We start from the raw sequence: 23,649 nt of genomic DNA, 5'->3' as shown, positions 1-23,649 counted from the left end.
TGAAAGGGGCCAGCGAAGTCCACATGCAGGCGTGACCATGGTGCTCGGGCGGACTCCCAGGACTGGACTGGGGCCCTTGGGGGATCTGGGCGGGATTCTTGGCAGGCCTGGCAGTGTTTGACCCAGGCCTCTATCTCTCCGTCGATCCCCGGCCACCACACATAACTCCTGGCAAGGGCCTTCATTCTTACTACCCCTGGGTGTGTCTCGTGTAGGGCTGTGAGGACCCTTTTGCGGAGGGGCTGGGGAACAACGACCCTGCTTCCCCATAACAGGCACCCCTTGTGGGCTGACAGTTCATGTTTGCGGGTTGTGTAGCCGGCGAATTCTGGCCCGGGGCTGCTGCTGGGCCATCCCCTCCACACCCAGTCCAGGACGCGGGAGATGACCCTATCTTTCTTGGAATGGTGTGCAACTTCTTGTGCCTGAATGGGGCGGTCGGGGAGCAGCTCCAGGCTCATAACCTCTTGTGCAGGTGCTGGGTCGGGGCCTGTTTCCGGTAGTGGTAGCCTGCTGAGGGCGTCCGCATGGCCCATCGCCTTCCCAGGGCGGTGAATCAGTGCATACTGGTAGCTGGCAAGGAAAATTGACCACCTGAGGACACGAGGAGACAGCACTTGGGGGGTCTGCTTTTCGGAGGCAAACAAGCCAAGCAAGGGCTTGTGGTCAGTCACCACGGTGAAGGGCCGCCCGTACAAGAAATCATGGAATTTTTTTACTCCCTTCACGATTGCCAGACCCTCCTTGTCGATTTGCGAGTAGTTCCGCTCGGTTGCGTTGAGTGTCTGGGAAAAGTATGCCACCGGTACCTCTCTTCCATCCGGGAGTTGGTGTCCCAGGACAGCGCCAATGCCATAGGGTGAGGCGTCGCATGCTAGCACCACCGGCAGCCTCTCGTCGAAGTGTGCCAAGACCGAGTTTGAGACAAGCAAGTCCTTGACTGCCTGGAATGCGGCCTCCTGGCGCTGGCCCCACACCCAAGGGGCCCGCTTGTCCAGGAGTCTGTGTAGGGGCTCCGCTACCGCCGCCTTGTGGGGAAGGAAGGAATGGTAAAAGTTCAATAGTCCCAAGAAGGCCTGAAGTTCAGTCTTGTTCTTGGGCGCTGGGGCATCACAAATGGCCCGTACCTTGTCCCCAGTCGGGTGGACCCCTTCTGCGTCCACCATAAATCCCAGAAAGTCCACCTGAGGCACTCCTAGTAGACATTTTTCCCGCTTCACCTTGAGACCCGCCGTCTGGAAACGGTGCAGAACGGTGCGGAGGCGGTCCTCAAACTCCTCTGGTGTGGGCCCGGCAATCAACACATCATCGAAGAAGGGGGTGACGCCAGGAATCCCTTTAAGGAGAGAGTCCATTAGATTCTGGAATATGCCTGGTGCCACGCTGACACCGAATTGCAGCCGCTTTACCCTGAACGCTCCTCTGTGCGTCACAATCGTCTGTGCCTCTGCTGTGGCCTCATCTACTGGCAGTTGTTGATATGCTTGGGCCAAGTCCAGCTTGCCAAAAATTTTCGACCCAGCCAGGGTGGCAAGGACATGGCTGACCACTGGCACTGGGTATGCATGGGCCGTGAGGGCCTTGTTTATGGTACATTTGTAGTCTGCGCAGATGCGGACCGAACCATTCGGCTTGACGGGTGTGACGATTGGGGTTTCCCAGGGGGCATTAGGCACCGGCTCCAGCACGCCTTGCTCCACGAGTCGGTCCAATTCCTCGTCTATACGGGGTTTCAGGGCGAACGGGACCCGGCGGGCCTTGAGCCTGACTGGTCGTACTGCGGGGTCAAGCTGTAGAGCAATGGGGGGGCCCGTATACTGTCCCAATTTCCCATCAAAAACCCCCGGAAATTCCTTGCATATGGCGTCCACGTCCACTTGTAAGCTCGTGTGGTTCACCCCGGTGACGGCTAGCCCCAGTGGTCCAAACCATGCCAATCCCAGTAAGCTAATGTAGGGGCCCTTGACCACAAGCAAGTCCAGTTGCCGCGTCCGCCCTCGGTATTGCACCCTGAAGGTCCCCACCCCCATTGTGGGGACCTTACGTTTCTGGAAGTCCCGGAGGGTGAATGGGGCCGGCCTGAGTTTGGGACCCCCAGTAGGACACAGTTTCCTTAAGGTTCTTGCCGAGATTATGGATAGAGTTGAACCCGTGTCAAGCTCCATGCGGCATGGGGCCCCCTCTATGTGTACCTCTACATAAATTTTCTCTACGTTGGGGTGGGGCAACTGGTATACCTGGAAGTCCGTGAGCTCCGTCGAGTTGCCTTGGTGTGTTGGGCCCCGGGACCTGGGGCTCTTGGATTGGTCATCTGATGCCTGGCGTCGGGTGGGCCGAGCTCGACACACCCGGGCGATGTGTCCCAATTTTCTGCACTGCCTGCACTCTGCGTTGCGGAAACGGCAGGTCCTCCTCTCGTGACTGTCTCCACAGCTTGCGCAGTTCCCTGCTTCTCGTCGAGGCAGCTGTGGTATGTGGGCTGCTTGAGTGCGCTGCTGTACTCGGTGCACCTCCTCCCTGTTGGATCCGGAGTCGTCGGTGAGGTCTTCGTGGTGGACCCTCGGTTGGGACGGCTGGCTCGGCCGTGCCTCTTGCGTCGACCTCTCGGCAGCTTCCGTTGCCAGGGCCTCCTCCAGAGCGACCTGGAACGTTAGGTCCTTCTTAGCGTAGAGGCGTCGTTGCAGCTTCTCATCCTTCAGGCCACCGACGAGGCGGTCACGAAGCATGTTCTCCAGCTCTGAGAAGTTGCAGAACCGGGCAGCTTGGCGGAGAGAGGTCACAAACCCAGTTATGGTTTCCCCAGGGGCTTGCCGCTTTGCATAGAAGGCATTTCGACGAGCCACCACAGAGGGCTGTGGCGAAAAGTGCCCCTTCAGCTGTTCCATTATTGTTTTGTATGGAACAGTAGCGACGTCTTCGGGTGCAAGGAGAGCCCGGGCGATTTCAAACGTCTCCTCTCCGCAGACGCTGAAGAATATCGCCCTCTTCTTGGCGTCTTCTTCATCGGTGACCCCTTTGGCTTCTAGGAGGAAGGTGAAACGGGAGGCATACGCTTCCCAGTCTCCAGATGCTGGGTTGAACGGCGAGAAGCTGCTGTTGGTTGCCATTCTGAGTTCCTTGTGTCCCGGAGCTGAAGCCTGGATACACGGTGCGAGGCAGCGGTGCGGCAGGTGGCGGTGCTGCGGTGCTGTGTGTGGCAGTCAGCTCAGCGGGATCCCACCTTCGTCGCCAGTGAAATATACTCAGAGTCGCAAAGTGATTTCATGCACTTTACTCAGCTCATAGTGGTGAGGAGGAATGAATGAAAGTCCCCTCAAGGTATCTGCTTTATATACATTATTTACACAATGGGCTGCACATGATTGGCTAATTCCGGAATTCTACTGTAAGCCAATCAGGTTGTGGATTCACTTCTATCTGGAGCATGATTGGGTGGTTCCTGCCAACCAATCATATTGCTGCATTGTTCTAGGACCAATCTGACTGCTGCATTCTGAATCCTATTGTTCTAGGACCAATCAGACTGCTGCAGTTTGGATCCTATTCAACTCAGTACATAACAAACTACTTGTATTTTTCAGGAGATTTCATAGTAGTGTTGGTGATCCCTTGCCCTCAGATTTTTTGGAGCCTACTGTTGACCAACCATTACGCTGGTTATCTGGCATCACAGAATTTTCCCCTTCTTTACTGAAGTAAGTATCTTTATATTAAAATGTAGATAAGAAACTGAGATAGAATCTATTGATTTCTCAGTTCAATGTTATTTATTTATTTTTAATTTTAGCCTGCCCTTCACCAAATGAGCGTGTTACAGGAATATCATAAATAAAATAAGTTAAAATTATAAAATAAAACCACAGAAACAACAGTATCAGAATAACAGAGCAACTGTTCAAGTCAATTGCAATAGACTATTATACAGATATCAAATATAGTTTCCTAATACTAGTTTTCTCACACAGATTCCATGTGCGGCCTGTGTAGACTTAATGTATAGACTACACATTTTTTTGCCCAGCTGATGGGATCTGAAATGAGCCACACTTCCTCATCCAGATGCTCCACTCTCTGATACAAATTTCCTCTATTGCTTTTCTAATGGGGCGCTGACCATAAACATGGTTTTAAGCTGCTTTGCGATTTCTGCTTTTGTTTACCATGTTTGAAACTGATGGTAAGAATGTGGGCCAAATAGTGAGCAATGGGGCTCACACATTCCCCAGCCCACATACCCAGGGCTAAACTACAGGCATCTTATATCTACACCAGCTTCCAATTCAAACTATTTTAGTGTGATGGTAATTGTTGTTGAAGAACAACAATTCTTTAGCAGTATCTAATTATTTTAACATTGATGTTTTATTATAGACATAATCTCTTGCTTTAGTAATGTTTAAATGTGTTGTTCTTCACAATAAAATAACTCAATCTAAGTTTTTGACTTTAAATTTTGAGTATTACATGAAACTTTATTTGTATCTGGAAAAAGTAGTAACTTTGGGCATTAGAAAAGCTAGATAATTCTACAAAACTAAACTTCATTTGAACAACTGATTTGTTCGTATTTGGTATTTTTAGAATTTGTTGCATGTTTGGAAGCAATGCATAATTTCCTTGCCGTTTCAGTAAGTGTAATGACAATTTACATATGAAGCATATGCCATCAGCTGTACTGTCATTCTTTTTCTAACTTTGGACCAAAATTCCTCCCACGCCCATTTTAGCAGGCTATCTATGCTCCCCACAGAATTTGTATCCTTTCTCAGTAACCTGCGTATTTAAATGAATGCTATGATTTTTAATACTTATTCTGAAAAAGTAAATCTTTAGCTTCTGCTACATTTAATGACTATGTCTTTAATTTCAACATGCCATATTTTCCCATGTATAACACACCCCCATGTATAAGACAACCCCTATTTTTCTGAACCCCAAATTGAGTCAGAGCCTGAACCTGAGACCAGCCTCCCCATGCCAGAGCCTGAACCTGAGACCAGGCCGCTTGCACCAGAGCCCAAACCTGAGCCTGGGCTGCCCACTCCAGAGCCCAAACCTGAGCCCAGACTGCCCGTGTCAGAGCCCAAACCTGAATCCAAGTCCATACCCCCCACACCCAAGCCCAGGCTGCCCGCCACAAAGCCCAAGCCCAAACACCTGCACATTCACCATCCTTGTATAAGATGACCCCCCCCCCCCAATTTTTGACAAATTTTTTAAAGCAAAAAACATCGTCTTATACACAGAACATTATGGTAGCTTTTTCTACCATTCAATATATTAAGACAGAAAAAATAAGAGGAAACTGCACTTCAGTTTATTAATGTCCAGTGTGAATGGAGGTTCTTTAGAGGCAACTATAAAACAAATATATAGTCAGCATATCTGTGTAAACCCGGTTATAGAAATAATCATAGCTCCATTCAGATGTCAAGTGCCTTGTAGAATTGGAATCATATGAGGGGTAGAGCAGGGACCACACTTTCTGTCCCCATCCACTCCATCAAGGTCCCTGTCAGCTGGCCTTGCTGCCCTCTGTAAGGCCTATTCTGTATGGGTGTGTTCCTCGTGTAATTTAGAACCCTAAATCTTGTAAAAAGACTACTCAAATGGTGCTTCCCACTTCAGGCCTTTTCGAATGCACGGAGGAAGATGGAGCAGATTGTTAGGGATTCAACATAGGGCCCTGTGAACACTGACACATTTCTAATCATGTATGACCTAGAATACTCCAATAAGGTTCATGTCTTTATCATTACACATTAGTCAATATTGCATGAATAATGTGTTGAAGCTTATAAAATAAGACTAAATAAACAGTATAAATGTTTTGACATGAGAAAGAGCCCCATTGCACAAATGGACTTCAGTTTGTGTAATGCTGGAATCAATCCTTTAGATTAGATGTTAAGCTTCCTGTAATGTAACTCAAAGTGGGATTGAAAAAAATTGATGATGATGATATGCGTACTTAGTTATTTACTATTTTTAATTCCCTCTGTTCTCCAAGAATGTCAAGACAGCATACATGGTTCTCCTCACCCCTGTTCTATTTGCACAGCAATCCCGTGAATTAGGCTGAGAGTGTTTGAATGGTCCAAGGTCATCCAGCCAGCTCTGTGACTGAGGATTTTAAGCTGGCCTTCCTGATCCTAGTCCAGCACCCTAACCACTACATGACACGACACGACATGACACTGTAAACCACTTTGATATTTTCATGATATAGCAGTATATACATATTTTCATAACTATTTAAATAAATAAATACATGCATGCATGCATCTTTAGTTAATAAGAAATGATTTTCCATGCATGTTCATGTTGATTTAGTGGCTGAATGCCCAATTTTAAGCTTTGGTGAATGTGCATAAAAGGAGGAGGTTGAATTAAAGGGCTATACCCTTATTGCTGGTGCTGCAGTTTCCATTGGCATTGCTGTGCTAGTCATTTCCTCCTACCTCCAATACAGCTTAGTGGTACCATGTAAAAGCATCCATATATTGCTGGAAAGGATATGAAAAAAGTGGTAAGATTGCCAACAGCTCCTGGATGAGCTGGCTTCCCAATTGTAGTAGATTTGTAGAGGTAGATGCAAACCATCACTTGTTCTTTTCTTAATACCAAATTAAACATTTATATGTGTCATATTTTATATATAGTTCACCTTTTCCTCTTTACGTGGCTAGCCTTGTGTTCACAGCTACATGAGCTTGTAAGATGAGAGAACATATGCTTCTCCATATGTCCAATATAAAACTTTTCAGTGCATTTACTAGTGTTAGTATAGTGGCTTCGGGGAATGTCTGTAATACTCTTATTTTCCCTCTGAGTGAATCACATCAACTGTACATTTCAATTTGCATGATGCTCTAAGAGCCAAGAATTGGCAAATACTGAAAAGCAATAACATCCCATCTGGTCAATGATAGTTGAGCTTTTTCTCTACCTCAATATTCCATAAGTCACTTTAGATATTACTTTAAATACTTAAATACAAAGGCCTTGTTTTTCTTATGTTTAGAAATTGAAGGGAAGTGTTGCTCTAATTTGTATAGTTAGATACCTAATTACGTAGCATGGTAATGGTAGCATGGTGAAAAGAGCTGAATTTCCTGAATATTATCTGAATACATAGAAATGTTGGGAAATGGAGCAGGGAACTGGGCTAATATGAAGCCTTTATACTTAATATATAATCCATAGAATCATAGAATTTCCATAGAGTTGGAAGAGACCCAAAGGTCATCTAGGCCAACCCCCTGAAATGCAGGAATCTCAGCTAAAGCATCCATGACAGATGTCCATCTAACCTCTGCTTAAAAACCTCCAGAGAAGGAGAGTCTACCACCTCTCATGGGAGTCTGTTCCACTGCCAAACAGCTCTTACTGTAGAAAGATTTTCTGAATGTTTAGTCAGAATTTCCTTTATTGTAACTTGAAGCCATTGCCTTGGCTGCTACCCTCAAGAGCAGGAGAAAACAAGCATGCTCCCTCTTCCATGTGACAGCTCTTCAGATATTTGAAGATGGCTATCATCTCTCAGTCTCTTCTTTTCCAGGCTAAACATACCCAGTTCCTTCAACTGCTCCTCGTAAGGCTTAGTTTCCAGACCCTTGATCATCTTGGTTTCCCTCCTCTGCACACGTTCCAGTTTGTCAACATCCTTCTTAAACTGTGGTGCCCAGAATTGGACACATCTGTTTTATGTTACCAAATATACTTTTATAATTCTGCCTTAATTATAGTGTGACAAGTCGCTCGCATCGTATTTCCCACCCAACCCTATTTGTTTCTTTCTTATTTCACAGACTTGATTTCAAATATTTTATAACATCACTCTAAACACTTAAATACAACATTGAACTAAAATATAATGTCTCAGATTTATTCAGGCATTAAAAATGATTTTTGCCTCATGAAACAAGAGCATATCTGGCCCCAATGAAAGAGATAAGTGAGGTTACTTTGTATCAGTTAAAATTTGGCAGTCTACCAAATGTTAATTTGCTTTTTAGCTAGTTGAGATTAAATGTAATTCCTTCCCTGAGCAGCCTTAAAGTAAGCAACCATGAAAGCATTTTCAGAGTAATCTGGGAGGAATTGACATTTAAAGGAGTTAGCATTACATCTGCACTTTAAGGCTATTAATTTCATAGATAAATTAACGACATTATTCTGTCTTTATCTTACATTTTGAAAGGACTCCATCAGCCAGAGGAATGGCAGCCCAGGGTCAACTCAAGCTGCTCTTATCCCAGCCATGCTGTAATTGGAACTTGCTTTTGGAAACCCTGCTACATCATGATTGTCTCTTAGTGAAACTTTTACTGAGGAATTCCAGTAAGTACTGACACTTTCTATAGTTGCAATTTTACCGCTGAAGAAACACAAGTAAATTGTTCAGGATTGCCACATTGTTCGCTATTTTAATATTAGCAGAAGGATCGTGGTCATCACTTCACATAATTAGCATTAGGCTCAATACTTGCAATCTAATTTTCTCTCATTTTTTTGCTCAGGATTTTTTGTTCGGATAGGAATTCACATTTATCATGCTAATACTGTTTAAAATATAATGTGTTTGTTATTTACTAAAACGTTAGCTGTAGATATTCTGCAGCTCTCTTGGCCCAGCATTTGGTCTAACATTTGTCAGAAGAGCACCGCAACTAAACTTTTGTCCTGTTTTTTATTGAATGTTGCAATGCACTCATTTACCTATTCAAATGCATGTCAGCAAAGACTGAAAGATGTCTGAAGATCATATTCTCCCCCTGCTGTTGGATTATATTTACTAGTGTGTTCAAGGATCACAAGGATGGAGTGACAGCATTTATTAAGCTTTTGACTGACCATTACCCTGAGCTTCAGCGGATTGCATCCTGCCTAGACACGCTGAGCTGTAAACAATTGTTTCTCTAGCACAGAACACGGAAATCATTTAAGAGTTTGTTTTTGTAAGAAAAGTCCCTATTGTGTAAGAAAAGACCATAGATCTTAGCCTAAAAATACTATTACATGCCACCCCAATCTCCATGAGCAGTGTGAGAATCCAGGGGTTCCAACTGCTTACACAGGTTTGGGTTTCCTTTAGAAAGATTGAGGCACAGCGGCTAGTGTCTTTAAGAAATATGGTTTTATTAAGACATAATTACACCTAGAAGTAGGCAGTGGAGGCTGTGCAGCAAATTATACCCCAAGAGTGTCTTCCATTGCCCCTCTCATTGCCCACTGTCTCTCAGTGCAGCTTCCTCTGACCATTGCTGCATGGAGTTCTGGCCTGCCCTGCAGCTCATAGAGGTCTGGCCTCTGGCCTCCTCCCTCCTTCCCAGCAACACCTCTCAACAAAAATCCAAGACTCCTGTAAAATGACACTCTTTTCTGCTGCCTTTCCATCACATCAGCAACCCTTGCTTTGCACAGACCTGATAAGGTTCTTTGACATGTAGATGCCTTGCCATTGTTTGATAATGGCTTGCATTCAGCCAGCCTAGTCAGGATGGTTTGCCCAGGGATTCCTTGTCTGGTACAATTCTGTAGCTTGTATTTTCCTTCTTAGCCCAAATATTAGCTAGATTCTGACATTCATTATACTACAAAATTTTGTTGTAGGTCCACTTACACTTTCACTGCTACCTCAACTTCTGAACTTTTCTTCTTTCTTTATTCAAGAATCTGAATTATCAAAAAGTGGAGAACAAAGTACTTGCCTAGACATGAAGAGCAGCCAAGAACCTAGTCTGACTGAAGCAATCTTTGCAGTGCTTTCTTATTGTACTTTATCTCCCAAATCACTTGGTGGTGTTCTTGAAAACTACATGGAAAAAGAACAGATGTGGGATTGTTTATACAATATATCAGGTATGAAAAACACAGTGAAATTTTCTTTCGGGGGTTTATCCAGTCTTGCTGGGATTGGAGTTCCGTTTATGAGATTCACATAACTACCCCTTGTAGTTACCACACTCCCAATTTGCCCCAGAGGTCTTCTTCCAGTTCTAGGTGGGCAGCAACATATGTGTGGGATGCTTTAGAAAATATAAAATTGCATCTGAAAGAGGATCTTAGGTTTCAAATTGAGAACCAGTCGTAGAAATTTCTTATAATACCACAGAAGTTACTTTCATTCTTGGATGCTCTAGGAAAATCTCCACTTAGCTTCATCTGTAGCACCACATCAGGCACTTCCATTTTGAACTTCATTTCATGTGCCTTGTTCTTGCAGATTTAACTCAGTGTTTTCTAAAGCATTCATTCATTCAGAGTATATTTATCCTGCTCTTCAGCCAAAAAAACGGCTCCCAGGGTGGCACACAAATGTCAGTGATAAGACAGTTCTTGCACTAAGCTTAACAATTTAAAAGACATGATGCAAAATGAAAGAGAGGAAGGAGGGGGATAAGCAACCCTGGGACTATTTCTTAGTTATCTAGAACTCTGGTAATGAGCAACTGAAATGGAAAGATTTCAAAGAGAGCAAGACCCAAATGTTACTGATGGAAATGCCTGTGTATTCCACTTCTTTTTATAGCCTGGTGAAATGGCTGCTAATGACAGTTGAGGAAGAAGCCTGAACTGGTATTTTCCTCTTCCGCAGCCTGGACCAGAACTCAGTCTATTCCACCATTTAAGAAACTAAACCACCAAAAGCCACAATTACCTTTAAATACTATACATTGTTATATTATCACACAAGTCAAGTCAGTCGTGATAACTTGTCTAAGTGCAAAGATAAACAGAAGTAGTATGTTGGATAGTAGTAATTATCAACTTCTAAGCAAAACAACAAAGGCATGGCAACTGAGAAAATAATGATTTATAAAAGTGTAGCATTTGATAACATAGTATTGTTATGTAGAAACTTATTTTACTCTGGTTGCTTTTTTATTATACGACTGTACCATGGAAAAGTATACAAAACTTTCTAAAATAGTAACATTAAATGTTGCTAAAGAGGCTCAACTTAATGTTTTATTTTAAATTAATATTATTACTATTTTGTCTCCAAAGTTTCTAGTTGCGTTGAGTCAGAGCCAGAGGTTATCAGATGCTTGAAGCTGACTTTGATTAATTCAGTTAAGGGTATTGTGAAGCAGATCATTTCTTTGATGCATTCATGGGAAGCAACAGAAAACTATGGAACCTATCAACACAAGCAAATTGTCCCTGAAAGTTTGCTGAAGACTGTTCCAAAGGAGTGGAATTACACACCTAGAGAAATGAAGAGAAAAGAATCTGGGAAATGTAGGTGTGCTTATATAATTCCTGTCAAAATAATAGCCATACATTTAATGAGGACAAATCAAAACTGAAAAATTAGAATTAAGTGGTGTGATTTCATAATGAATACTATAGTAATACAATTTATGGTATTTTAGAAGACTATTCATGGAATAGCTTACATTATTGGGTGCAGTACTTTGTCTTACTGAGTTCTTAGCGCAATCCTTGTCATTGTGGGCTAGTGGAAGGCCCACATTCAGCAAGGTCTCTTTGGGAAAGCAAATGGGGTGACAGAATAAACATACTAGTAATCCTGGCATTGGTGACCTCAGTATTGGATTACTGCAATTCACTTCATGTGAGGATTCCTTTGTGCTTGGTCTGGAAACTGCAGTTAGTGCAGAATGCTGCAGCCAGATTCCTGACAGGAGTGAGACCCTGTCAACATATTACTTCTCTATTCAGAGATCTGCACTGGTTGCCAAGTAGTTACTGTGCCAAATTCAAGATGTCACTATTAGTATATAAAGCTCTTAACTATTTAGGACCCATTTACTTGAGGGATTGCCTTATCCCATATACACCCACTTGGCCACTTTGAACTGTGACACTGACATTTTTACAAGTGCCATGTAATGTCCATTCCACACTTGCAAGGAATCAATCTTTGCATTTGGCAGCACATGCACTCTGGAACTCCCTGTCTATTGGCGTCAGGCAGATACATTCAATGTACTGTTCTTGGTGCCTGCTGAAACCCTTCAGTTTCAGAGAGCCAGTGTGGTGTAGTGGTTAAGAGCAGTAGACTTGTAATCTGGTGAACCAGGTTTGCGTCTCTGCTCCTCCACATGCAGCTGTTGGGTGACCTTGGGCTAGTCACACTTCTTTGAAGTCTTTCAGCCCCACTCACCTCACAGAGTGTTTGTTGTGGGGGAGGAAGGGAAAGGAGAATGTTAGCCGCTTTGAGACTCCTTCGGGTAGTGATAAAGCATGATATCGAATCCAAACTTTTCTTCTTCTTTTGTTCAGAAAAGCCTACCTTGAAATGTGAATTTGACATGCATTTTAATATGCAATTTTTTATAATGTAATTTTAATTATATTTTGAAATGTTTTAGGTGTAGTTGTTTTCAACTTATGACTTTTTAGTGATAATTTTAATGCATAGTCTATATAAACCAATTAGATTTTTTTAAAAAAATCTCTGTGCACGGTACAAACTAAGATGCATAGTTCCTCCCACACCCACCCTGGCATCCATACCATCCAATAGAGAGCTAGTTTTGCTCTTGTTGCAATAAGTTTCCCTCAGTACAGCACTTACATTTTTCCCTCACAGGAGAGAATGGCAGCCATTCACTAATATGAAAAAAAATTGAGGGATATATTTAGTGATGCTATTTGGGTAGGGGCTATAGCAGTGGCCACAGGTAAATGTCAACAATCATCAAATTTCGTTACAGATAAGTTGGCTATTCTTCTTAGTTCAGTGTCTGGCAAGACTGGCATTATACCATGTGTTTGTAGTGGGTAGGTGGGTGGGAAAGTAGGATTAAAGAGCGGGTGGGACCCTTTCCTACACTACAGTGCTGCAAATAACATACACCCTTGTATGTTTGTCGTGGTAGCTCTCATCATGATGTGGCTAGGTTCCTAGGCTCCCAGTTAGCCAGATGTTTCTGCCATTGTGTTGGGACAAGTGAGGAGGCAATTCTCTTTCTTCCTTAGCTTACATATGTGGTAGCGGAAGCAGAGAGCTCTTGTGTGCTCTGCCTTTGTTGTCTCCACTGTTGTCCAGTCACACTGGCTCTTCTGGGTCTCTGAGCACTTCTTGCAGGACAGGAAGATGCACCACACAAGAACAGCAACATGAGCAACAGAAGATAAGGAACTTAGTGCCATAAAATAAGCACAACTGCCACTTATGATCAATTTTAATTTTATTTAAATTTTAAATAATACATTAATTTTTTTTAATGTATTTTAATGTAATGTAAAAAATTTAAATTATTTAAATTTTAAATAATACATTAAATTTTAAATAATAAATTTTAAATAATACATTAATACATTATTGTATTTGCTAAAATTATGTTAGTGATAGCCAAAGGTCTCCAATTATTAAAATAGCAACCTGTTTTTCTTTACGTCTTTTACAGTTTATTAAACAGATTGCTATGTTCATATTTTGTTTATTGTAAATATGTTACGATCATCACAAGTTTAATTTATAGTTTATGCTGGGGTGTAACATTGGAATGTACTTTGTCACATATTTGTAATATGGAATGGCATGCCGTTTTTTAAACTTGGAACCTTTCCCTCTAATTAGCTCCTGAGACAAGTTTCAAAACCCTTTATTCGTTTTGTGCTTGAATTAAAATTTCAAAATGTCACGCTTATATTTGACTCTTACTTTTTTATGAAAGGGTCTTTAATGTGGAATGTGGGAGTAATTTATGTCAGAACCAACTTCAAGTGGTATTAAAGTAGCAGAACTGTATAGATAATATACAGATAGTATATTGATTTTTGTTACGGCTAGATTGCAACATGGAGATGGACCCTTTACCTTTAAATTTCCTGATGAAGTAGGAAACTCAGTGAGATATATTCCACTGAATGTGAGTAAGATGATTAGTGTGCATATAAAATGAAGTGTACATAGTCTTACAACTGAAGACACTTCTTCTTAGGTTCTCAGAGATGCATTCCATTTTATTTTCACAACCACTTTGTGAAATAGGTTAGGTTGATATAGATTTGGTTAGGCAATGAGTGAGATTCTTGGTAGAGAATAAATCCGCAGAATCTTTATTTGCAACAAGAGGCTGGTACTGGCTCTGATGGCACTTAATGAACATGCAATCTTGCATCCAACACACAGAAAACATCAAGTGTGAACTAGATGTTCTGTACAAGCAGCTGATCATATAATGACCCTTACCTTTGGGGTAGTTAGTCTATGCGGGACAGCGCCTGGTATGCGCCTTGATCCAGCATGGGACATGGAGCTGAAGTGTTTTCCTAGGCCAGCATGACTCCAAATTAGACTTGCACTGGCCTGGAAAGTGAATTTCAGCCTGCCCAACATTCAGCCAATCACAGACAGACTGGTTGCAGCGGGTGGGCTGGGCTAGGCCAAAAGGCTTCACTCCGGTCCACTTCCAGGACATTGAACCCTGGCCTGCCTCCACCACCTTGTCCAGATGCTCGGTACAAGAGACTGATCATATAAAGAACTAGTTAATGGGATTTCTTCACATAAAAAAGGGTTGGGTGGAAATATGCACTAACCGACCCTCTGGTCTTATGGACTGTCCAGGTTACACAAAATATTATCTGCATGAAGTCATGTTCACTCCACCGCCACAAAATAATGGTAGCAACCCCAGCAAACATGTGAACCAGGGCTATACATCTAAGAGACATCTAAAATTAAACATTGGCATTCAGTCTTCATAACTGCATTGTATAGCAAGAGTGTTTAATGTTAATCATACCTTCTTTCATTCTTTTTTTAAAGGCTTCACAAGGCTTGCTGCTCAGGCAGTATCTATTGTAATCAGCAAGTTACCTACAGTGATTGCATGTTTGCCTCCCCCAATTAAGTATTTCTTTTTTCTCTCTGAGAGAAAAATGCCAAAAAACTTAATTGAATCGAAAAAAGCTGGTCTTCTTGTCTGGATCTTGATTGTAATTATATGTCGGATATTTGAGGATGGAAACACCACAGAACTTTTAACGGGTACGACTCTTGACAGATGGAGCAAAGAGAAGCTCAGTTTGGTTCGTGTATGTTTGGAAAATATCATAGGGAAAAAGAAAAGTAGCCCTAAACAAGTGACTCACAAGATTATACAGAGCATTGAACAACAAAGGCCAAACTGGATTGAAAACCAGTTACTAAAGGCAAGAAAACTGGGCATAGACTGGTAAGAAGACCTGATATTTCACTTTTTGTTTTTGTTTTTTGCTACCATTTGCCTATACAACATGAATAATGAAATGTTTCTTAGTAAAAATGTTTACTGTAGCAGATACTGAATTCCCGCAGGGCTCTGATTATAGGATAAATAGAAAACAAGGAAAATTGTGTTTTTCCCATAGAAGGGTGAACTGTCATTACATATATTCTTGCAATGGATTTTACTATGGAGATTAAACTAAGGAGGATATAGTTCATACAAAAAGCTTTTTATGGTCTTCTGTGATTAGAAACAAAAAAGCACATTTAATTTTGTAACGTAACAGCATATCCAGAGAGAAATTCAGATCTCACAATAAAAGTACCCCTCTGCTTTTTTGTGAGAAGACTATCAACATTTCCAGATTTTACTTCGAATTCACAAGATTTTTCCAAAAAAGTTGAGGGCTTACATGTTTTATAGCTCTCTGAGTTATGTGTATTTTTAATTGGCAGCAGGTGGATTAATCAAGTCTTCTTTATTTTATTTAAAAGCATTTATATACTGCTTCATAATTCAGATATCTCTTTTAACAGGTGATTTTGCTGGTATTGCTAGTTATTATATAGTTTGTTGAATAAACTTCACTAGTAACAGTAGAACGTTCTGCCTGTTTCATCTACATTTTATAAAGGGCAACCTCTTGTTTATAATCTGTATAGGCAAAATAGTACTACAAGATTGAGTCATCCATGCAAATGAAAATGTATTAATTCAGCACATTGACTTGTGCTATTTTATTGCTAGGGGTATTTGGTTGGCAGAAACTGCAAAAAGCAGTAACAGTATCACACAAATGCTCGTTGACATTGACCTTCATCATCTTTATGTGTGCATTTAATACTAATTTTCATGCTCTAATCCAATGATTAAGAGATTAAGGCTGCATAGCTATTTCACTAAACCCAGTCGGTCTTCCTTCTGAAAAGAATTGCCTACAATTGTGTTGCAAGACTGGATGCCATCTATGATAAGGGGGGAAATGTTATTCACTAGGACAGTAGCATAAGTCAGTTTGTAACATTGCTGAAATTGGAAGGCCTTTTATACAACGGAAATTATATCAGTAATGTATGTAATTGGAAGATCCTAAAAGCTCTGTGGGTTAAACCACAGAGCCTAGGGCTTGCCGATCAGAAGGTTGGCGGTTCGAATCCCCGCAATGGGGTGAGCTCCCATTGCTCGGTCCCTGCTCCTGCCAACCTAGCAGTTCAAAAGCACGTCAAAGTGCAAGTAGATAAATAGGTACTGCTCCGGTGGGAAGGTAAACGACGTTTCTGTGCGTTGCTCTGGTTCGCCAGAAGTGGCTTAGTCATGCTGGCCACATGACCCGGAAGCTGTACACCAGCTCCCTCAGCCAGGAAAGCGAGATGAGCGCTGCAACCCCAGAGTCGTCCACGACTGGATCTAATGGTCAGGGGTCCCTTTACCTTTATCTAAAAGCTCCAGTAATACTTTTCCTTGCTTCTTATTTTTATAACAAGAACATGCCACAATATCAGACAGATTGCATATGCCAAATTTTTATATATAAATATCTTTCAGGCTTCTTACTCAACATTTTAATAAAAGATGCAAACATTTTCTATAGAACAACATCTGTTATTTCAATTAAAGGGTATACACACATACGCATGCACTCTCTCTTTCTCTCTCTCTCTCTTTCTCTCTCTTAATTGAAACATCAGTGTTTGCATCCTGTACTAGTTTTTTTTAGTATTTAGCTTGACAGATATTTTGAATAATTTTATCCAGAAGCCATTAGAAGTGTCACTTTTGTAGCGCCCTGTTCCTGGGAGGAGCTATGCTCTGTTGTCTTTCAGCTTATATATAGACTTTATTAACTTGGAAGCAGAAATTACTGTGTAGGAATGTGATCTATATCATTGTAGGAATGTGATCTATATCACTGTAGTTAAATAGAGAGGCTCCAGTCTAGCCAAAGTTACTTGTGGTTAAGTCTCATTGAAATCAATGCAAAAAAAGCCCCTGTGATTTCATTAGCATTCAAGCACAACCATGTGGTGAAGTCTTGTCATTAATACTACAAGCACCAAGGAGAGGTTGTGGTGGGGGTTGGTGGAGAAAAACACACAAATATGGGTGAAAGAGCAGGGTTGGGCAGAAGAGGGTAATTTCTGGTTCATACATTGGCAGTGGAAATTATGAACTCTTATCACTTAAAAGATGACTGCCTCTCCCTCTAAAGAAGTCTAGCTCACAATAAGAACATAACAAGAGCCCTGCTGCATCAGATCAAAGGCCTACTTATCCCAATGTCCTGTCTCCACAATTGTCAACCACATACCTATGGGAAGCCCACAAGGTGAACCTGAGGGCCGTAGCATTGCCCTGCTGCTGTTCCCCAGCAACTTGGTATGCAGAGGCATACTGCCTCTGATCCTGGAGGCAGTATACAGCCATCATAACTAGTTGCCACGGATATATACCCCATGAATTTCTGTAATCTTTTAAACCATCTAAGTCAGTAATCATTACCAAGACAAAGGGGCAAAAAGTAGATGAATTGAAAGTTCTCCCAGAATCCTGTGATCAGGGAGAAATGCATAGGTACGTATGTACCAGCCCAATATGAATACTCAGGTCTAATGCAGATTGAAAGCATTAATTAAATATGTCCCATATAAATGAGGCAAACTAAAGCTGGAAATTGAAATGTCACATATAATAATACCAGTTCAAGCCTTACCATGCTTGTGCGTATTTAGCAAAAACAAACAAACAAACAAAAAACCCTCACAACCTATGCACAAGAAAGAGGTGTTGATGTGAACTTGGGTAACACAGAAGTTTGCGGATGCTCAAAAAAACTTTAGGGGGGAAAGTGTACAGGGCCACCCGCACCACTAGCAATAACTATGAGCACAATGGTTCTAGAAAAGATCTGCCCAGGGAGTGAGTACTTGACCAAATATGTGCATTGGTAGCCTCCCTTTCCTGGTGTTCCAGAGACAGCTGGGGTCCCTTGTAAGCAATAAAAGGACTGGAACCCTGCCTTCTTCCCTGACCGAGAGACCAGAGAGAAAGCAGCACCTACTGCTTTGTTTGATTTTCCCCCTTTTAAAATAAAAAGCAGTGTAGAAATAAAGTGAATAATAAGAGTAATAATACTGTTGCAGCCTCTTGCATCAGTGGCTGACTAGGTCAGGTGGCATAAAAGCAGGGCACCCTTAGGCAGCAGACTTGACATCAAAGAGAAGACATCAAAAGGTATTTCCCTTGGGGAATACCCTTGGGAATGCTGAGGGTGAGGCAGTTACCCCCTTCCTAGTTTGATTGTAACCAGGCGGAGGCTGGATAGTGGGGTGGTCACAGAGTGAGAGCCCATGCAGTCAATTGTATGCCAATTTTCTGGTGCCCTCAGGGTGGGAGTACATGTCATTTTGTGTGGAAGAGACTGTGTGGGTCTTGTGTGCATTTAGTAAAACTGTTCTAATCTGTCTGATACCTTCTGGGATACTTGCCTGATTGTAGTAGAATTTTTGTCACTGGACCGCTGGTTACATCATGTGCTTGGGAGGAACTTTTTGGGGAGGAAAGAACATGGTAATGCCACCCGAATTTAGATGATCACGGGTGATAAGAGACATTGCAACATTTTGTTGCAGGGTCCCACTTGTCTAAAAAACAAAACCCCTGTCCATAGCTGATTATTTTATTTGCTAAAGAAATGGCCAAAATTTTTCTAAAGGAAGCTGGCAAATTTGATTTTAATTATCTTATTTCTTTGTGATTTGACTTCCTCCCCAAGTCTTGATCTGTGGTAATTTACTAAGTGCAAAACTATTCAGTGATTAAAATGAATAAATAACAATAATTGGGAGTATGTAATAAATGTCTGACTGATGCATTTATTACACTGGACAGTGTTTTGCATACTGAACAATGTGGCTGAGTAATTTAACAGAATAAGGAAATGGTATTTCTGTTGAACAATGTTTCAGTTCATATCAAATACATTATCTTAGCTGAGTAAAATATTTCAACTGATGAACACAGATATAATTTTATCTTTATGGAAACAGTGAAAATAAAAGCCAATGAGAAAAGTGGCAGCTGTATTCATTGCCTGTCTTGTATACTGCCTAAAAACATTACTATTCATTAAAATAACCTTCACTTTGTTGTTAACACCCAACCTATAAACAGTCAGCTAAGATTCTGGAGAACACACAGCCCCAAAAGTAAAGAAATGTCTGTTCTTTGCAAAGTAATTTGTTGAGTTGAAGATTATTATTTTTCATCATGGTGACCCTGAGTTGCCTGACTGGGTGCATATAAAGATTAAGATGAATGCAGTTATTCCTTGGCTGAGGTCTGCCTCTTTCAGGGCACATTCTCCCTAATGACATGATTGATAGGCAGTCCCAAATCCAGAGAGGAACTCATTAATCATAGCACTGACTGAATCCAATCATCTGCTTCACCTGCACAGTGATGGACAGGAAAGGATACAGTTCGGGTGCTGACACTGATACACTCCTTTGTCAGAGGGCCTCAACTTTTTCAATGTCATCCTCTAAGCAGTTTGACATAAAATTCTGTTGTACCTCTATACACCTTCAAAAAAACCCCCAGCTAGCTTTAAAATTTGCTGAAGTTGTAAATATATGCTTCCCTGGAATATTTCCGATAAAATAGATCACAGCAATTGTTGTTGTTGCTATTATTATTATTAATATTATTATTATCCAGCCCCAAAATAAATTAGAGCTTATAGTATTTTCAAATTATTTACTGTCTAGCAAATTCTGAATGTGTATTTTGAGGCGCATAGCATTGCAGTGATAAAATCGATAATTTTAGCAGAACAAATTTAATAATAATGGCACATTTTAAATAATTCATTGCAGTTTACTGGTAAAATCCACATTTTCACAGTGCAGTCCTAGGCATAGTGCGGGGGGGGGGGGTGTTTCAGCCTGAGAGCCGCTTTCCCTCATGGCAACCTCCTGGGGGCCACATGCCAGCAGTGTTGAGTAGGACCAGAGGCGAAAGTGGATAGAGCAATAAATGTGACTCCTATGTGACTTTTTGCACATCCTGGGATGCAAGGTGTTTCTACATACACATATCTCTTTGTACTCTATTCAGACAAGCAAGATGCATTGTCACAGCTCAATGACACATTCCAGCCAGGGGGAAAACATTAAAGGAGGCCACTGAGCAGAGTTAGTGAGATGTGTGGCCCCAGGAGATCCCAGGAACCTCATAGGAGGACTGCATTCAGTCCCACTGCTCTTATACTTATCTACTCATAAGTAAGTCCTATTGAGTTCAGTGGAACTTTATCCCAGGTAAATGTATAGGTATAGGGTCACAGCCTTTGGTTCAGTTTTGTATACATACTGTATACCTGAGAATAAATCCCTTTGGACTCAGTGGGGCTTACTTCTAATTAGACAAGTATGAGATTTGCATGTTTTGGTCACAGCAGCAAACAAGTAACTTGCTGTTCATTCAGAATATTACACTGTAGGCTCTACTGTGATTACCATAAAGATTGTAACGTGTAGAGGCAGCCTGTTAGTTTCAGGAGCTTCTAGCACACCAATCAAGGTGGTTTGTGATGCTATCACAAAAGCTGAATGATATGGTAAGAAATCAGATCATAATGCAATGAAGAAAATGTGAGCATTGCAAACCAAAATGAAGAGAGTGAGTCTGACCCTCCACCCACCCGGAAACAAAGCAACTAGTGATATAAAGTTACCCGTTAAGTAGCCATCAGAAACATTTTAACCTGCACTTAGCATAGTGGCTATTTGTGTTGCATTTTAATCAGGACTTAAAATATTTTGTGATGAGCAATGAGGTAATGCCAGACAAAGATGCAACTTTTTAAAATCAGAAATACTTTTGTTTAGTAAAATAAAATGAAAACTTATATTTTTCTTAACATTTCATTTGGAAAATGAGATAAACGTAATTATAAGAAAACTATTTATCTAGTTTTATTTAGATTAAGGCAGTGTTTCAGAATAGCATCGACAGGGAAAGATACACGTAAGGATAAAAGAGTATGAAAAATAAATGATTCACCAGCAGTGAAAATAATTTTGCAGTTATTCTTTTTCTCTTAAACTGCACAAGGGCCCTTGCAGAAACATGTTATTGTAGTTTTAACTACTGCGGTTTAGATAAGTGTATATGACAGTATTACTCTTCTGGTTTAATATTTTGAGTTCTGTAGTATTCAGCACTTTGTAATACATGCTTCTTTTCTCCTTCTAGCACTATTATTGCAGCAGAAGATAGTAGAAGCTTAGAAGAGGAAGCTATTGAGCTTGAATTGACTGAGCAGAAAATAAACATGATGGTCCTGGATATCTGCCACAAACCAGGTGGCAGTGAATACCTGAGGCAAATTTATCACATCATCCAGCTCAATGAGGTAGGGAAACGGCCTTTTTTACCGAGCAATTAGGTGTGTAGTGGCCTGAGGCAGCGTCTGCTGGCAGCTAAGGGTTAGTCAAGGAGGTGATAATGCTTCGTAAAGTCAATACCTAACTCAATATCGCACTGTCTTAGACTGTTCAGTTTAAGCTTTTCTTGCATCTATTTAGAAAAGGTTACTTTAGAGGAAATTATATTCCTTTTATTTATGTACTTGAACTGTGGCATGCTTCATTGACTTTTTTTCTGAGTTGTATTTCACAGACGACAGGGATACGTTAGCAGTTAAAATATTAATAAATTAATAGTATTACAAAATCAGCCACTTTTTACTTTTTTATAAAACAGAATGAAAAGTAATAACTAATTTTCAGTAATTTATGAAAAGAGAAGTCAAACATGAATTTGTACATATAGAACATGTAGACTAAATTTAAAACATTTTCAAAGTAAATGCCCTATTTTACATTACCAACCTGGAATCAGTGAAGGTACATTTTACCAATGTATGAGCACAAATGTTACTAATGTAGAAAATGCACCTGCAGAACCAGAAGTACATAAAGCTCCTGCTCTTCCTGATCAGCCTTTGGATGCCATTTTCTTTGTTTACTAAGAAAACCCATACCTACATAACACTGTCAATGCTTACAGTTGTGGGCTGACTCTGCCTGATGCTTTAAATTCATATGCATAATTTTACAATTGACCAATACAACTATGACCTGCTAATGGAAACATTTGCTAGCTTTAGATTATGTTTGCTGTTTGCTTCCGTTCCTGTCTTTTAGGACCCTAATGGCCATCAAAGGTTAAAATATGGAGCATGAATTAATCAAAATAATTCTCACTTTGTTAATCACTTGAAAAGCTGGAAAAAGTAGAATTTGCCTTTTGATGTCATACAAGGTTGTCATGTCCAATTTTGATTTGGAGAATATAGGCAGAATAAAAGTATAGGCTGGTTTTAAATGTAATAGTCTTATTAGTTTTTGATTATGAACATCCACAACCTTACTTATCCCCTCAGTGTTGTTTCAGACCCAGAAAGTTTGCTTTGGACATTTTTGCTATCATACTCCAATGCTTACCCTGAGGGAAATGCAAATATGAAATCCTAAAAGTATCAGTTGCATATTGATACTCCATGAACACCCTGTTCCCTAAGATGTAAATAACTACACATTGCACAGGATATTGGTTTGGGATCAAATAAGGGCACAACTTTATTGGTTACAGATGTGAGGTTTGGCCATAGGCATTGTGGTAAGCAACTGCGTCTGTCATTCTCGCCTGTCCGCTTGGAGTGTTTCTAAGGCTGAAGCCGGTCTAGGTCAAATTGGGGCGTCCCCCAAGTGGTTCCTGTTGGAGGAATGGCCCTGGCCCCCTTCTGGGCATCGGACAGAAGCTGCTACTCCTGGATTCTTTTAACAGGATACCCTTATCCATGGAGGGGCAGGCGGAGGCTACAACCTCCCCTCCAACCAAGATTAGGCTTACCCAATGCCTATCCACCTTACACAGTTGTGACAATTGCCATGAGGTAGGCAAAAACCCAAATAGCGATGCCAATTTGCCAAGTGGGGTAAATTCCTGCTTGGCCCCTAAAAAATTAGGCAACTGACGTTGTCCATAGCAAGGTCGAAGCATCTAAAAGGCCCTGCCAGCCGGGCATTTAAACTTCCCCTGGGCATGGTGCCAAGGGCCACAGTTGGTCGGTTGGTCCCGTGTCCAGAGGAACGCCCCCTAACTCCTGCTGCCATTGGCCCATTTGGCAGCAAGAATACAATCCGACTTGCGATAGGTCGGTTTGGCAAGGAGTCCTGGGGCCCGCCTGAAAAGCTACCCACCTGAAAAGGGAGCGAACGGACTTAGCTGAGAAGTGGCATGTGGAAGAACAGAAGAGCTGAGAAGAGAACTTCTCAATTGAGGAAAGTGTCATTATACTTCTTGCCTAAATGAGGTTGGCTTCTCGGGTTTTTCTGACTATAGCTGCCCATATGGGTTTCTCGGAAGAGAGATAATGGGCCCTTCTTAG

General features: G+C 41.4%; 1 protein-coding gene across 4 annotated transcripts in view; it reads left to right on the top strand.

Annotated features, from left to right (window-relative positions):
* Nucleotides 1-23,649, top strand: part of KIAA0825 — a 190,991-nt gene that overhangs the window by 64,415 nt on the left and 102,927 nt on the right. For all 4 annotated transcript variants that reach the window (XM_083576536.1, XM_083576538.1, XM_083576535.1 and 1 more), the window contains exons 13-18: nt 3,582-3,695; nt 8,204-8,343; nt 9,676-9,864; nt 11,014-11,247; nt 14,753-15,161; nt 21,450-21,609. In XM_083576536.1, coding sequence (XP_083432662.1) covers nt 3,582-3,695; nt 8,204-8,343; nt 9,676-9,864; nt 11,014-11,247; nt 14,753-15,161; nt 21,450-21,609 — 1,246 coding nt within the window. The remainder of the gene's footprint in view (nt 1-3,581; nt 3,696-8,203; nt 8,344-9,675; nt 9,865-11,013; nt 11,248-14,752; nt 15,162-21,449; nt 21,610-23,649) is intronic.

This window comes from Podarcis filfolensis (assembly GCF_964270895.1).
Source record: "Podarcis filfolensis genome assembly, chromosome: 11".
In the NCBI taxonomy this organism is placed as follows: domain Eukaryota; kingdom Metazoa; phylum Chordata; class Lepidosauria; order Squamata; family Lacertidae; genus Podarcis; species Podarcis filfolensis.
This window is presented reverse-complemented; position numbering and strand designations above follow the sequence as displayed.